Here is a 14,888-nt window from a genome sequence, read left to right on the forward strand (position 1 = left end):
TAGGAAAAGTTATTGAAATTTTCAATAATTTTTTAGATTATGTTATTAAGTTTTGGGTGACTTAATTTTTTGTGTATTTTTTTCTTTTTTTAGAGGTAGAATTTTTAATTTCCGAGCGGAAAGGAAGAAAAAATCTAAAAAATCGTTTTTTACCCATTTAATACCCTCAAAATTCAGTTGCCAATTACACGTTTTTTAACATTTTTCCTTCATCGTCATCAGATCTAATTAAGTCCCCATTTAACTCTTTTACAAGAGTCGAAAAAACGACATTTTTTATGCTTTTCACACTTTTTGCCTCAAAATCAGACAGTTAGATGAATAGATTTCCATCTATTCTCTGACAGACTATGAATCTTCATTGTCAGAATAATTATTTTCAACCTAAAAATTCCCAAAATGCAAAAAAATCGTTTGTTTTCTAATTTTTTCCCACTTTTTTCACTCGTAACTTCAAAATTAGAGGCTAAAATAAAACTGAGAGGTTCAAAATTATGGAAAAAATTTATTTTTTCGAGAATAGGACACTTTGGAGGAAAATCTCGAGACAAGTTGATTTTTATTTTTAAATTATGATTTTTGACATATTACATCATACTAGTGACGTCATCCATCTGGCTTGATGATGTAATCGATGATTTTTTTAAATGAGAATAAAGGTTGTGTGCTAGCTCATTTGAAAATTTAGTCAATTTTCTATTCAGTAATATAAACATTAACATAGTCATTTATACAGGGGGTCCAAGAAAATATTTTTTAAATTAAAGTAGCTGACACAAAAAGAAGAATGTGCGTAATTTATTTAATTCAAAATACATTTTACTGTTGTCATGAAACAGAAAAAAAAGTATTTCACAAATAAACATTGCTTTTCGCTTAAATTAAATGTTTAATCTGCCAAGAATTAGGTGGGTGGGAGCTTGAATATTGAATTTAAGCTAAAAGCAATGTTTATTTGTCAAATAAACATTTTTTTTTGAAGTTATACTTCTTTACGGGCGTAATGACGGTGAAATTTTATATGGGAAAACCTAGCGACCGGGCGCATGCGCATTATAACTTTGTTCTGACTGGATGTTCAAATGACATGACAAAAATTATCCAATATGGCAGCTGTGGCACAGCTGTGGGACTGTGTTTGGTTATAATGTATGCTTGTTGCGTTTTAAAATTTGTAGGAAGAGAAACAACAAACAAAAAGTTAGTTAATGGTTATACTGCCTTTTTAAATAGTTTTCATATTATATTTTTGGACTTATTTACATAGAAGAGATGATTGTTGCATGCCAATGTGAAAGCTCATCAAACTGTGCCTAGTATGAGTGCCGCAGATCTCGCTTATTCAAAGCTAAAGAATCTTTCACTGGTAAGTGTTTTATAAATAGTTGATCAAATTTTGTTATGATATTTGAACATAGCCACTTTGCACGACGCAAGTGATTGCGAAATGTATTAGTCGTTATACGGGCTCCAATACCTACCTTGAACCTACCAAAATACATAAGTAGTATGTAATACTTTTTTTTACATAATTTGATTACCATCAAAATTTATATCAATATTCACCTAATATATTGTCTTCTTACCCTATGTTTTGTTGTATTTTTCCAATTCTAAATCATTTCAATTCAAAATCAAAATAATTAGATTTACATAAGTTAAAAATGTCAAAAGGTTAATCTGTTTAGTTAGACGATCTTCGCACATAATGACAAGCTGCCTCTGTGGTGCAGTTTTAATGCGGGTGAATCCCAATACAACGCAAATACCAGCCGCGTGGTAAGTTGGTTCGAATCCCAATAGAAACTTTTATTTTTTTATTTTTTTTATACATTTTATGATTGTAAGTATATTTATTATATAATTTTATTTTCAGAAAATACGTATTTAGTTAAAAATTTTTCCGACAATTAATGTTCAGAAATCATTTGTGGCATTTTTAATGTGTTTGTGTGTGTTTTATTTTTTTATTATTTTAATTTTTGGCACTGTTTTAATAAAAATGTTTGAGAAGTATTAAGTATAAATTAATTTAATATTTAAATAAAATATAAATAAAAAGTATATTAATTTCGTTTATAATCATATAATCATATAATCATATAATAGAAGTATAACTTCTTACGTGCGTACAAAGTACACACACATTCTTTTTTTCTGTTTTCTGACATTCTGACGGCAGTAAAATGTATTTTGAATTAAATCAATTACATACATTTTTTTTGTAACAAATAATTTAATTCAAAACAAATTATTTTGGACATCCTGTAATGGTTAAATAATTAGGTTAATGTTTATATACTGAATAGAGAAATAAACCTTTCAAATGAGCTAGCACACGACCCCCATTTTCATTTAAAAAAATCATCAATTACGTCATCTCACCCAGATGGATGACATCACTAGTGTGACATACAGGGTGTCCCCGAAAATAGTGCGTTCCTTTAAGGTATGGATATAATAATACACAATTTAGAACAAAAAAGTCCTATAACATTTTTTTCTAAAGTTAACCGTTTCCAAGAAAAAAATTACATTGTTCTCCATAATATGTAAGTGAATTTTTGATTAATTATTTATATGGGAAATAAGCCACAATTAAAATGAAAAAAATAATTTTATTAACGTTTCGACGCCCAAATCGGGTGCCGTTGTCAAAATACAAAATATTACTAAAATAAACTAAAGTGTTGTTGCTAAGCAAAAAAAATTCTTCTAATAATTTATTTAATCTCACTCATTTATATTGGCAATTCAGACATATATTATACATTTTAAAGTAGAAGACTTTAAAATGAAATTGCCAATATTTATGAGTTGCGTTCCTGGGACGACTTACTGAAAGATAGTTCATTCGATTACATGAAATTAACCCCAACTCAAGAATATCCGTCATAAAAAATTATAGCATGTGATATGTCTTTAAAAAGACAACCAAATGCAACGACAGTAAAATTCTCGCGTTAGAGACTTCATAGTAAATCACAAGGGAAAACCAGGAAAAAACCTGTGATACTATCCCGACATCGTAAGTATTTGGTCTTACATTAATTTACTCTCAAAAAATAATACCAAATTCTGACTTGTAACATGTTTAAATTATAAATAATATTAATAATACTAGATATATAAGTAAGACTAAAATATAAAATATGTACTAGCTCGATATTATTGACTTACTAATCTTGGTATTTTCTTTCTATTGACTTCCTCTTTCAGTATGGGTAACCACATCCTACTGCATTCTACCGAGGAATTTGCGACACAATTGGTTTCATTTAGCATAATTAGAGCCGCTTCCTTGATTTTTCTCTTTTTACTATCTGATTCTTTCAGGACTATACTTGAATCTTGAATGGAGTTATTGACTATACTTGAATGGAGTTATTGACATTATGTACCCATAATACCTATTTTCAACTAAACAATGAATTCTATAAACAAAATTTTGGTCTAGCAATGGGCTCTTCTTTATCTCCATTATTGGCTAATATATTTATGGAGGATTTCGAAACTAATATTATTTCTAAACAAAATTTAAAACCCACAGTATGGTGGAGATATGTAGATGATGTGTTTTCAATATGGCCTCATGGATCAGAATTGTTGGATACATTCCTGAATATTATAAACGATCAAGAAGAGACAATAAAATTTACAATGGAAAAGGAATACAATAACAGCCTACCTTTCCTCGATGTTTTGATCTCAAAGAAGGATATTGGATATGAGACTCAAGTGTATAGAAAACCAACACACACCAACAGATATCTCAATTACAAGTCAAATCACAACATCAACGTTAAAAAGGGAATCATTAAATCCTTATATGATAGAGCCAAAATTACTTGTTCTAACGAAAATTCCTTTTTAGCAGAAAAACAATTGTTAACATCTGTTTTATTAAAAAATGATTATCCTTTATCGTTTATAAATAAGGAATTGTCAAGATTGGATCGAATGGAACAGAACAACTTAGAACGGGATCCTACAACATTCACCAGAAATAATACGAGGAAAATATCAATACCATATATAAAAGGACTATCCGAGAAACTTAAAACAATAGGAAATAAATTCAACATTTCAACAACATTCAAAACAACAAACACATTGAGATCTATTCTATCTAAAACTAAACCTAACAATGATCAAGAAAGAACAAAAAATTGCATTTATAAAATACCTTGTGAATGCGAACAATTTTATTTAGGTGAGACATCAAGACCATTAGACGTTAGAATAAGTGAACATCAATCTTATATTAAAAATAGAGAATTTGAGAGATCTCAAATATGTCAACACGCATGGGATAATGAACATAGAGTTCAATGGAGAGATTCAAGTATAGTCCTGAAAGAATCAGATAGTAAAAAGAGAAAAATCAAGGAAGCGGCTCTAATTATGCTAAATGAAACCAATTGTGTCGCAAATTCCTCGGTAGAATGCAGTAGGATGTGGTTACCCATACTGAAAGAGGAAGTCAATAGAAAGAAAATACCAAGATTAGTAAGTCAATAATATCGAGCTAGTACATATTTTATATTTTAGTCTTACTTATATATCTAGTATTATTAATATTATTTATAATTTAAACATGTTACAAGTCAGAATTTGGTATTATTTTTTGAGAGTAAATTAATGTAAGACCAAATACTTACGATGTCGGGATAGTATCACAGGTTTTTTCCTGGTTTTCCCTTGTGATTTACTATGAAGTCTCTAACGCGAGAATTTTACTGTCGTTGCATTTGGTTGTCTTTTTAAAGACATATCACATGCTATAATTTTTTATGACGGATATTCTTGAGTTGGGGTTAATTTCATGTAATCGAATGAACTATCTTTCAGTAAGTCGTCCCAGGAACGCAACTCATAAATATTGGCAATATCATTTTAAAGTCTTCTACTTTAAAATGTATAATATATGTCTGAATTGCCAATATAAATGAGTGAGATTAAATAAATTATTAGAAGAATTTTTTTTGCTTAGCAACAACACTTTAGTTTATTTTAGTAATATTTTTTATTTTGACAACGGCACCCGATTTGGGCGTCGAAACGTTAATAAAATTATTTTTTTCATTTTAATTGTGGCTTATTTCCCATATAAATAATTAATCAAAAAAATGCCACAAGGAAATAGCTTCAGAACAAGTGAATTTTTATTTTCATAAATTTGAATGACATGGCAACGTAGCCTATTTTTTGTGGGAGGAGGAAATCTTCATAAGACCGTCAGGTTAGACCGCAGCACCTTAAGAAATTGGTGTTCTGCCCTCTACCCTGGTGTGTGGGATTCAGTCCGCTTGCCCTATTCAGACACCCGTGAAGCCGAGCGAATCAATCGTGAAAACGCAACTGCCTACCCACTAAAACCCCCCTCATTCCAGCCGTGGACACCCGGTACGTATTTTTAACAAACGTTGCTTCGGATGTCCCGTTGCTGACCCTATCTCTACTCCATGTCGGTGGAGCCGATTGTGAGGAGTAGTTATTCTTTTATTTGTTAGTGAAATAAAACATAGAGTACTGTGTACAAAAAGAAAAGTACATGAAAAAAGTTAAAATAAAATGAAGCATAAGTTTACACAACTAAAATAAAATGAGATGAAAATAAGTATTCATAAAACAGTGTAAAGATAAAAATGTATAGATAAAAGATGTATATATGTAAAATAAGGGATAAAATATCCTTAATAATGTCTTCTGTCACTCTCTCATCTCCCATCTTGCCTCGCTCTCTCTCGCGTTTCCTTTTTTATTATCTCTGTTATTATGTCTACTATCACGTTTCTTTGCTTTGCATGGCTACATTCATTATAGTTTCTGGTGTTATCTCACCTAGTTTTGTTCTCATGTCTTGTTGTTTATCGTGGAAAACGTTGCAATGGAATACACAATGCTCTGCGTCGTCACGCATTCCACATTCTATACATAAGTCATCTTCAGTTTTCCTTATACGATATGTGTAAGACCTGAATGAGCCGTGCCCGGTCAGGAATTGAGTAAAAAAGTAATTTGTTTTTTTAAACCTACATTGGTACCACTCTTTCACATCTGGAATTAGTGTTTTCGTCCATTGTGCTTTTTCTATTTGTTGCTCCCATTCTTGTTGCCATTGGTTTAGCATTTGCTCTCTTACCTCGGCTTTCACCCCTATTGGGTGGCCGTTATCATTTTCGTATATGATCTTACGTTCTTTTGCTAGGAGGTGAATGGAGAGCGTACCCACAATCACCTGTAGGGCTATCGTCGATGTAGTCCTGTATGCACTTACTACCTTCAGGAGGGGTTTTCTTTAACTTCTCGTTAATATTTCCTCATATTTTTTTAATCTCAACACTTCAAGCCATACAGGTGCCCCATATAGGAGGGTGGAATGTCCAACCTGGAGATACAATTTTCTTTTATAGTTACTCGGTCCGCCTATATTTGGCATAATCTTTGTCATAGCAGCATTTCTCTGTTCAGCCTTCTGAACTGCATTTATAAGGTGTTTCGTGTATCTCAAACCTGAATCAAGGTGTATGCCCAGATATTTAGCACAGTTACTCAGTTCTATAATGCTACCATTTAAATCAAAACTCAAAGTTGGTCTCTGTCTTGGTCCCTTTAGTATTACTATATCTGTTTTGCTACTTGCCAACTCTAGGTCATTCTAGGCAACGTAGCCTAGAAGAACTTGCTGTGACTGTGGAAATTTAACCCAATAACCCCTTGTTTATTTACTTTGGGGTGTGATATTTGGGGTTGTTGACATGGTAGGTACCTACCTGCAAAATAATGGATTTACATTATTTTACCTACCAGATGCAACTGACCTACAAACCTACTTTTTTAATCTTTAGATTTTTGAGTTGCGCGTTGTTGCCAGACTTCAATTTGCATATCAAAATGTATTTTCGTTTTTTGGTCAAACGGATCAATTTAGAAAAAAAATGTTATAAGACTTTTTTGCTCTACATTGTGCCTTCTATCTATACCTTTAAGGAACGCACTATTTTCGGGGACACGCTGTATATATGCCAAAAAATCTTGATTCAAAAATAAAAATCAACCTGTCTGGGGATTTTTCTCCAAAGTGGCCTATTCTCGAAAAATTGAATTTATTCCATAATTTTGAACCTCTCTGTATAAGAAGCGTGTTGTAGACAGAAGATAATATTTTCCACTTTTTATGATTGTTTAAAAAATCATAGCTAAATCAGCTGTACATCTTTAACCCGCGAGTAGTCGCGCCGTTAGATAGAATCTCACATTTTATCCTTTTTCGCGATAACTTGATGAAAATTTTTGAAATTTTGAAAAAAATTTGTAAGTGCCTCGAGGAAGGGTGTAGTAATGCGTAGGTATTTTTTTTTCTTCTTCTTTTTGTGGAATTTATGGCTTTGAGGAGAGCCAATTAGCTTTATAATTGTTAGAAATAATATTTCTAACGTAGCAAGTAAATAAAAATACTATAAAATAAAAATTTGTTGTAAATTCGTATTGTGAGATGAAATCTAACACGCAACTATTCACGTTACAGAAGTGTGCGCGACTACTCCCGGGTTAGGGATTTGTTATCAGCTATCCTTCATATACCTTTTAAAACCTTACAAAACCTGTATAAGCTCTTTTTTCTTTACTGGCCTAAATCCTAATAATATTCCATAATCCTATGGTTTGTTTTTAAACCAGGAGGAGTAATTCAAATTTACCGCGCCGTAATGCTTGTTTCAGACAAGTTTACACCACTGTTTTAAAGTTTGACACTAATGACATTTATGAAATTTTAACACTTCTGGCATTTCATAGGTTAATATATTAAGTTTAAAGCAGGTTTAAGTACTCCCCTAGACTTAAATGTACTATTAAGTGAAGATAACATTAAAATTTTTAAAATAATTATGACATTTCTTCAAAAAATTAAATTAAGTGTGAATGTAAAACTAAACGTTTGAATGAATAGGTATTTCCTTTATATTATGTAATGTATGAATGAGATATTTCCTGTAATTAAATATATTATTTCGTAACCTATGTATGTTCGAAAAAAAAATTATTTAAAAAAAAAAGGTTAAAAAAAATAATAAAAAAATATATATTATAAAAAAAATAAAAAAAAAATAAAAAAAATAAATAAATCACTAAGAGGTTCTAAATCTCCGAAAGGATGAATCGGATTTAGTTCCTACCGTAGTGAAGAAAAAAAATTATTATAGTTGTATTTATTAACATAGTAAGTAGACATTGTTATTTGTAAGTTTTATTTTTTATTATTCTTTATTTTTAAGTGTATACTGGACAATTTTATACTTATGAACGAGTAATAATTTTATATGTAGTTACGTGGCTAAAGGTTCTAAACCAAGGCCAGAATCAAAACATATATATTAAGTTATAATATATTATATTATAATTATATAATATATATTAAGTTATCTCAGCGATTTTTTGAGTTTTCTGCGTTATTCCTTTAATTTTTAGATTTGCTTTTAAATAAAAAAAGTTATTTTTAGAACTCTTTAGTGACGTATTAGTACATATAATATAATATTTCTGGATTACCGTCGAAGGCCGACATGGTCAACCAAAAAAGGTGTATCTGGTGACTTTCTCGGGTGTGAATCTGTCTTTTTAGTTTACTCCTCTTGATTAAAAAACAAACCATAGCAAACCAGGTTTGCTTAGGATATATATCATTAGAGGTATTCAGGCATGGTCTTACGAATGCCAGAAAAACAGTGTTGCCAATTGGCGTTAAACTGTAAGGAATATGGCCAAATAGAGGGATAAGCTTGGGAGGGTTGAGTCGGATCAAACAAATTTTAAATTATACGCTTGTTACACTTAAATCTTCAGTTGTATGTGTTTGAGCAATATTGGCTTCAGAGTCAATGTCCATTCGCCATCTTACCTTTATGGGATTATTTTGTATTTTTATGAGGAAGCTCTAAAAGAGTGCCCCTTGCTTTCTTCTCGTTTGTTAGGTAGGTATACGATCATAATCCTGCTCTAATTTTACAAAGATATATACTTATGTTGTTTTATTTTTTTTTTCCTTTTTTTGTAGTTTTGCATTTAATTTTTTTTTAAATCTTCAGTTGCAAGTCTTTCTGATAATAAATAATGTAAAATTTTGTCTGTTTTAGAACAAAGCATGGAGATGAGTCCTAGAAAAAGTTCCAGATCCCACAAACCTGTTTCCTATGTTGAACTGGATGATCCTGGCAATTCCAATAGTCCTAAAGTGACTATGTCTCCAGAGGTGGAGATGCCCAAGGATTTGCCACCTGTGGGTCCGGTTGTTGAGATCGAACCAAAAATTGGTAAATTATTTGCAGAAGAAAATTTCATTAATCACTTCATTTTCTCCACAGAAACAAACACTTTATTGACAAATATAATACACATACATAAGCAATACTTAGTTTTTAAAGTTCAACGTACTTAATACTTTTGTTTTTTTCTCTTTGGAAGGTCTCATGATAATCCAAATCGGGATAGTTCCCGAGAATTGGCTGTATAACATTTAGTTCAAAACTTTAACATCGAAATAAAAAAAACTTCTGTTGTAATAATTGCTATACTGAATTCGCTCTACCGAGATTCACTTTGACACATTCGGAATAGGAAACATACAACACAAAAATTCCTACTTCACAATATTAACTGCTAAAATCTACTGATGTTGATTATAGTTACTTTCGAGTATTCGTTACAAATCGTTACTTTTGTATAAAGTACAGTAGACTCCCGTAAGTTCGGCCACCTTGGGACCGGACCCTAGGCCGAACTTAAAAGTGGCGGAACTAACCGGTGCTTATCTAAAAAATGCCCATTTATTGTTTGTATGGATCTAGCAAAAACAAAACACTTGTACATTAAGTAGAAGACAACACAGAGGAATACTCTGACATATATTTAACATAATATATGAAAAGATAGACCGTTACAAAAATACTATAAAACAATACTTACAGAACTCTAGGCCTAATAAAATTTAAAAATATTGCACATTGGTGGTTTGGCTTCTTAAACACTTAAAAAAAGTCAGTAATTTTTTTCTGAATTTTTTTTTCTAATGATTTTTGATGTGCAAAGTGTGTGACTAATGCTCAGAGAGCCGGCCGGACTAAGCGGAGACCGAACTAACCGAGGCCAAACTTACGGGAGTCTACTGTAATCATTTAAAGTATTCGTTAATTCGTTACTTTGATTACTTTTGTATTTGAGTACCGGTAATCATATCGAGAATCGCATTTCTCAGTACATATTTTGTATTAGTATTAGTAGGATACTTTGATTACTATGATTACTCTTGTATTTGAGTACCGGTAATCATATCGAGAATCGCATTTCTCAGTATTGTTTTCACCCAATTTTGAAAAAATGTGAAAACTTTGGATTATCCACGTCCGTCTGTCCGTCTGTCTGTAACCACAACTCCTCCGTCATTATACTAGGTAGAATGACAAGTGAGGTGTCAAATGAAAGCTTATAATCCAAGGATGGTACTAAAGGTGAGAAATTTGACCTAAACTATCTGTCCGTCGGTCTGTCCGACCGCGAATATAACTCCTCCGTCATTATACCAGGTAGAATGACAAATGAGGTGTCAAATGAAAGCGTATAATCCAAGGATGGTACTAAAGATGAGAAATTTGATGTTGGCTGTCTGTCCGTCGGTCCGTCCGACCGCGAATATAGCTCCTCCGTCATTATACCAGGTAGAATGACAAATGAGGTGTCAAATGAAAGCGTATAATCCAAGGATGGTAGTAAAGGTGAGAAATTTGACTTAGGCTGTCTGTCCGTCGGTCCGTCCGACCGCGAATATAACTCCTCCGTTATTATATCAGGTAGAATGACAAATGAGGTGTCAAATGAAAGCTTATAATCCAAAGATGGTACTAAAGGTGAGAAATTTGACTTAGGCTGTCTGTCCGTCGGTCCGTCCGACCCCGAATATAGCTCCTCCATCATTATACCAGGTAGAATGACAAATGAGATGTCAAATGAAAGCTTATAATCGAAGAATGGTACTAAAGGTGAGAAATTTGACTGAGACTGTCTGTCCGTCGACCGTCCGACTTCCAATTCCACTTTCGATTACTTTGGGTGAAAACCTAGGACTTACGAAGTCCAATTACTTGTTTCGTATAAGTATAAGATCCGATATAACGACCTTCACCGATCTATTTAATGGATAGAAATTAAATGATATGTAATTGTTCTGTCATTGCTGCTCCACAATATCAGTAATCTCGAGTAATCTGTTTGCATCAATTAAGTGCCAAAAACAAACCCTCGAAACTCTAGATGACGTACCTTAGCAGTAACCCTGGGCACCCAGGTGCTTCGGAGGTCGGTTCTGATTTCAAATTCGTGTTCAGTGACCCCAAATACCCCGAAGTAAGAAAATCTGGCCCATAATATACTGGTTTTAACATGTTTATGCATTTTTCGATGCGTTTTATACACTTTAAAATGTAATAATGCATTTCCACCTGTTTTTGTATTGTAAACTTTTTTTCAGACGTCATCCTAATCTAAATACAATGCAAAAAGTTGCAAGTCTCTATGTACCTACAATATTTAAAAATATATTTATTCCTGTGTTTTTAGTGTTAAATGCCCTGGTATAATAAAAACAATGCCATACCTACTAGTGTAGAAAACAGAGGTTGAACCTTGCAAAATGGACACAAGTCCGGTTTTATTTTTTTTCTGGCATATCAAGGGGTGCTTATTATAGGACTAACTTTTTCTGAAAAAATTTCGCCCCGGAACCCCCCTTTTCACCCCTCTAAAGGGGGTAATTTGTGGTTTTTGCGGAACGTAGCCCTTCCTGTACCTTTTACAAAAAATTTCTTTTATAGAAATATGAAGAGGACTATATTTTCTACGATTTATTTCTGACAGCATCTCTCTATCATCCACCGTTTAGCAAGGGTGGCGCCCCAAAGTTGACAAGTTTTTAAAAAAGATGTTTTTAAAAAATATATATTTTTCCCTAACTGCAACGGAAATTAAAAAGAAATTCTGCGAAAATTATTCACAAATAGATGATTGATTTTTTGGTATAGGTTTCACTTAAGGATAATTGTCCTTTTTTTAATTACAGGGTGTTACATTTTAAAAAACCCCTTTTTATACCATCTGAACCGTTTATGCTAGAGTAAAAAGACTTTCAGCGATTACCCATGTACTGGTGTTATTTACAAATTTGTATAATGCACCCCCACTTTTTCCCCGAAACCACCCCAAAAAAAAAGAAGAATTAATAAATAAAGTGATTTTCTTGGAATCCTTCACACACAATGCCCTTCATTAATATGCTTCATATATCATTTTGTGCACGTTATTATTACCCATGCATGGACACTAAAAGCGATTTCCTAGTGCAACCCCTGTAGCAAAAAAAAAAATAAATAAAATGGGGGGTTGAAATTTTTTTTTTGTTTTTTGCTTTTTGATCCATATGGGCATATGCTTCATCAATAGTGCTTTTCAAAAATATATATGGTTATTGCAACATCCCTGCGGAAACCACCCCTATCCTTGAAAATATACTGCAGAAACTACCCCTATACGTTGGCGAGCATGTTTTTACGATTTTCTCATTACCTATTCATTTTTTTTAAACAAAACTTATACAAGGTTAAAGACCATTATTTACTCTAAAAATTAGATCCTATTCATTTTTTTCGTTTAAGCAACCGTTACGGCACAGTGACGCCGTAAACCTCATATATGCTTTGGCGGGCTCCAGTTTTTGTTTTTTTTTTGTCATCTATTCGTTTTATTGATAAAGTACTTATGTAAAATAAAACAACACAGTGTAACCTACAAATCATGACCTATGCACATTTTACATTCTTTGCTCCCCAAAGCCACAGTGGTGGCCCAAAATAGATTTTTTTATATTTTCGCCACCTACACGCATTTTATTGCGTTAATGCTACCTTAATAGCACAATATTCACCCCTAAGCGGTCGCTAAGCAGTGGCGGATCCAGGGAGGGGTGATGGGGGCGATCACCCCCACCTCTCTCAAACCAAAGTGATATTATATTTGATGATTATAAAAATATTCATTTATTTTTATAGAAAAACTTATATTATATTAATATTATTTTTATAAGAATGACTTTTTATGCTTTAGCGACAGTGGCGGATCCAGCATCGTTAAGAGGGGGTGCCAATTGGTTAAATTTCTATAAAAATAAATGAATATTTTTATAATCTTTGAATATAATATCACTTGGTTTGAGAGGGGGGAGGTGATCACCCCCATCACCCCTCCCTGGATCCGCCACTGCTTAGCGACCACCTAAGGGTAAATATTGTGCTATTAAGGTAGCATTAATCCAATAAAATGCGTGTAGGTGGCGAAAATATGCAAAAATTTATTTTGGGCCACCACTGTGGCTTTGGGGAGCAAAGAATGTAAAATGTGCATAAGTCATAATTTGTAGGTTACACTGTGTTGTTTTATTTTACATAATTACTTTATCAATAAAACGAACAGATGACGAAAAAAAAAACAAAAACTGGAGCCCGCCAAAGCATATATGAGGTTTACGGCGCCACTGTGCCGTAACGGTTGCTTATACGAAAAAAATGAATAGAACATAATTTTTAGAGTAAATAGTGGTCTTTAACCTTGTATAAGTTTTGTTTAAAAAGAATACATAGGTAATGAGAAAATCGTAAAAACATGCTCGCCAAGGGATAGGGGTAGTTTCTGCAGTATATTTTCAAGGATAGGGGTGGTTTCCGCAGAGATGTTGCAATAACCATATATATTTTTGAAAAGCACTATTGATGAAGCATATGCCCATATGGATCAAAAAGCAAAAAACAGAAAAAAATTTCAACCCGCCATTTTATTTTTTTTTTGCTACAGGGGTTGCACTAGGAAATCGCTTTTGGTGTCCATGCATGGGTAATAATAACGTGCACAAAATGATATATGAAGCATATTAATAAAGGGCATTGTGTGTGAAGGATTCCAAGAAAATCAATTTATTTATTAATTCTTCTTTTTTTTGGGTGGTTCCGGGGAAAAAATGGGGGTGCATTATACAAATTTGTAAATAGCACCAATACATGGGTAATCGCTGAAAGTCATTTTACTCTAGCATAAACGGTTCAGATGGTATAAAAAGAGGTTTTTTAAAATGAAACACCCTGTAATTAAAAAAAGGGCAATTACCCTTAAGTGAAACCTATACCAAAAAATCAGTCAATTATTTTTGAATAATTGCCGCAGGATTTCTTCTTAATTTCCGTTACAGTTAGGGAAAAATATATATTTTTTAAAAACATCTTTTTAAAAACTTGTCAACTTTATGGCGCCACCCCCGCTAAACGGTGGATGATAGAGAGATGTTGTTGGAAATAAATCGTAGAAAATATAGTCCTCTTCATATTTCTATAAAAGAAATTTTTTGTAAAAGGTACAGGAAGGGCTACGTTCCGCAAAAACCACAAATTACCCCCTTTAAAGGGGTGAAAAGGGAGGTTCCGGGGCGAAATTTTTTCAGAAAAAGTTAGTCTTATAATAAGCACCCCTTGATATACCAGAAAAAAAAATAAAACCGGACTTGTGTCCATTTTGCAAGGTTCAACCTTTGTTTCCTACACTATACATGTAAAATTAAAGTTGATGATCATAGTCTAGAAATATTATCATTTCTACATATTTTCCGGTCAATCTAAGCTATTTTTTTCTAGGCCTGATAAGAATAGTGTGTATTTATTATTAAAATCTAATGTGTTACAGTTTTATTTTCAAAAGAACTAACATCTGTGAAATTCTGTGAATTATCTACCTCGACAAATCGTATAGACATCTGTTTCTGGGTGCATGCTTTGTTAAATGATATACCTTCTCTG

The 14,888-nt window shown here is 32.5% G+C and overlaps 1 protein-coding gene across 1 annotated transcript in view; it reads left to right on the top strand.

Moving 5' to 3' along the window:
• Positions 1 to 14,888, top strand: part of LOC114328293 (histone-lysine N-methyltransferase eggless) — a 91,146-nt gene that overhangs the window by 7,685 nt on the left and 68,573 nt on the right. The window contains exon 4 of the mRNA XM_028277115.2: positions 9,138 to 9,314. Within this exon, the coding sequence (XP_028132916.2) occupies positions 9,138 to 9,314 (177 nt within the window). The remainder of the gene's footprint in view (positions 1 to 9,137; positions 9,315 to 14,888) is intronic.

This window comes from Diabrotica virgifera, chromosome 3 (assembly GCF_917563875.1).
Source record: "Diabrotica virgifera virgifera chromosome 3, PGI_DIABVI_V3a".
NCBI lineage: Eukaryota > Metazoa > Arthropoda > Insecta > Coleoptera > Chrysomelidae > Diabrotica > Diabrotica virgifera.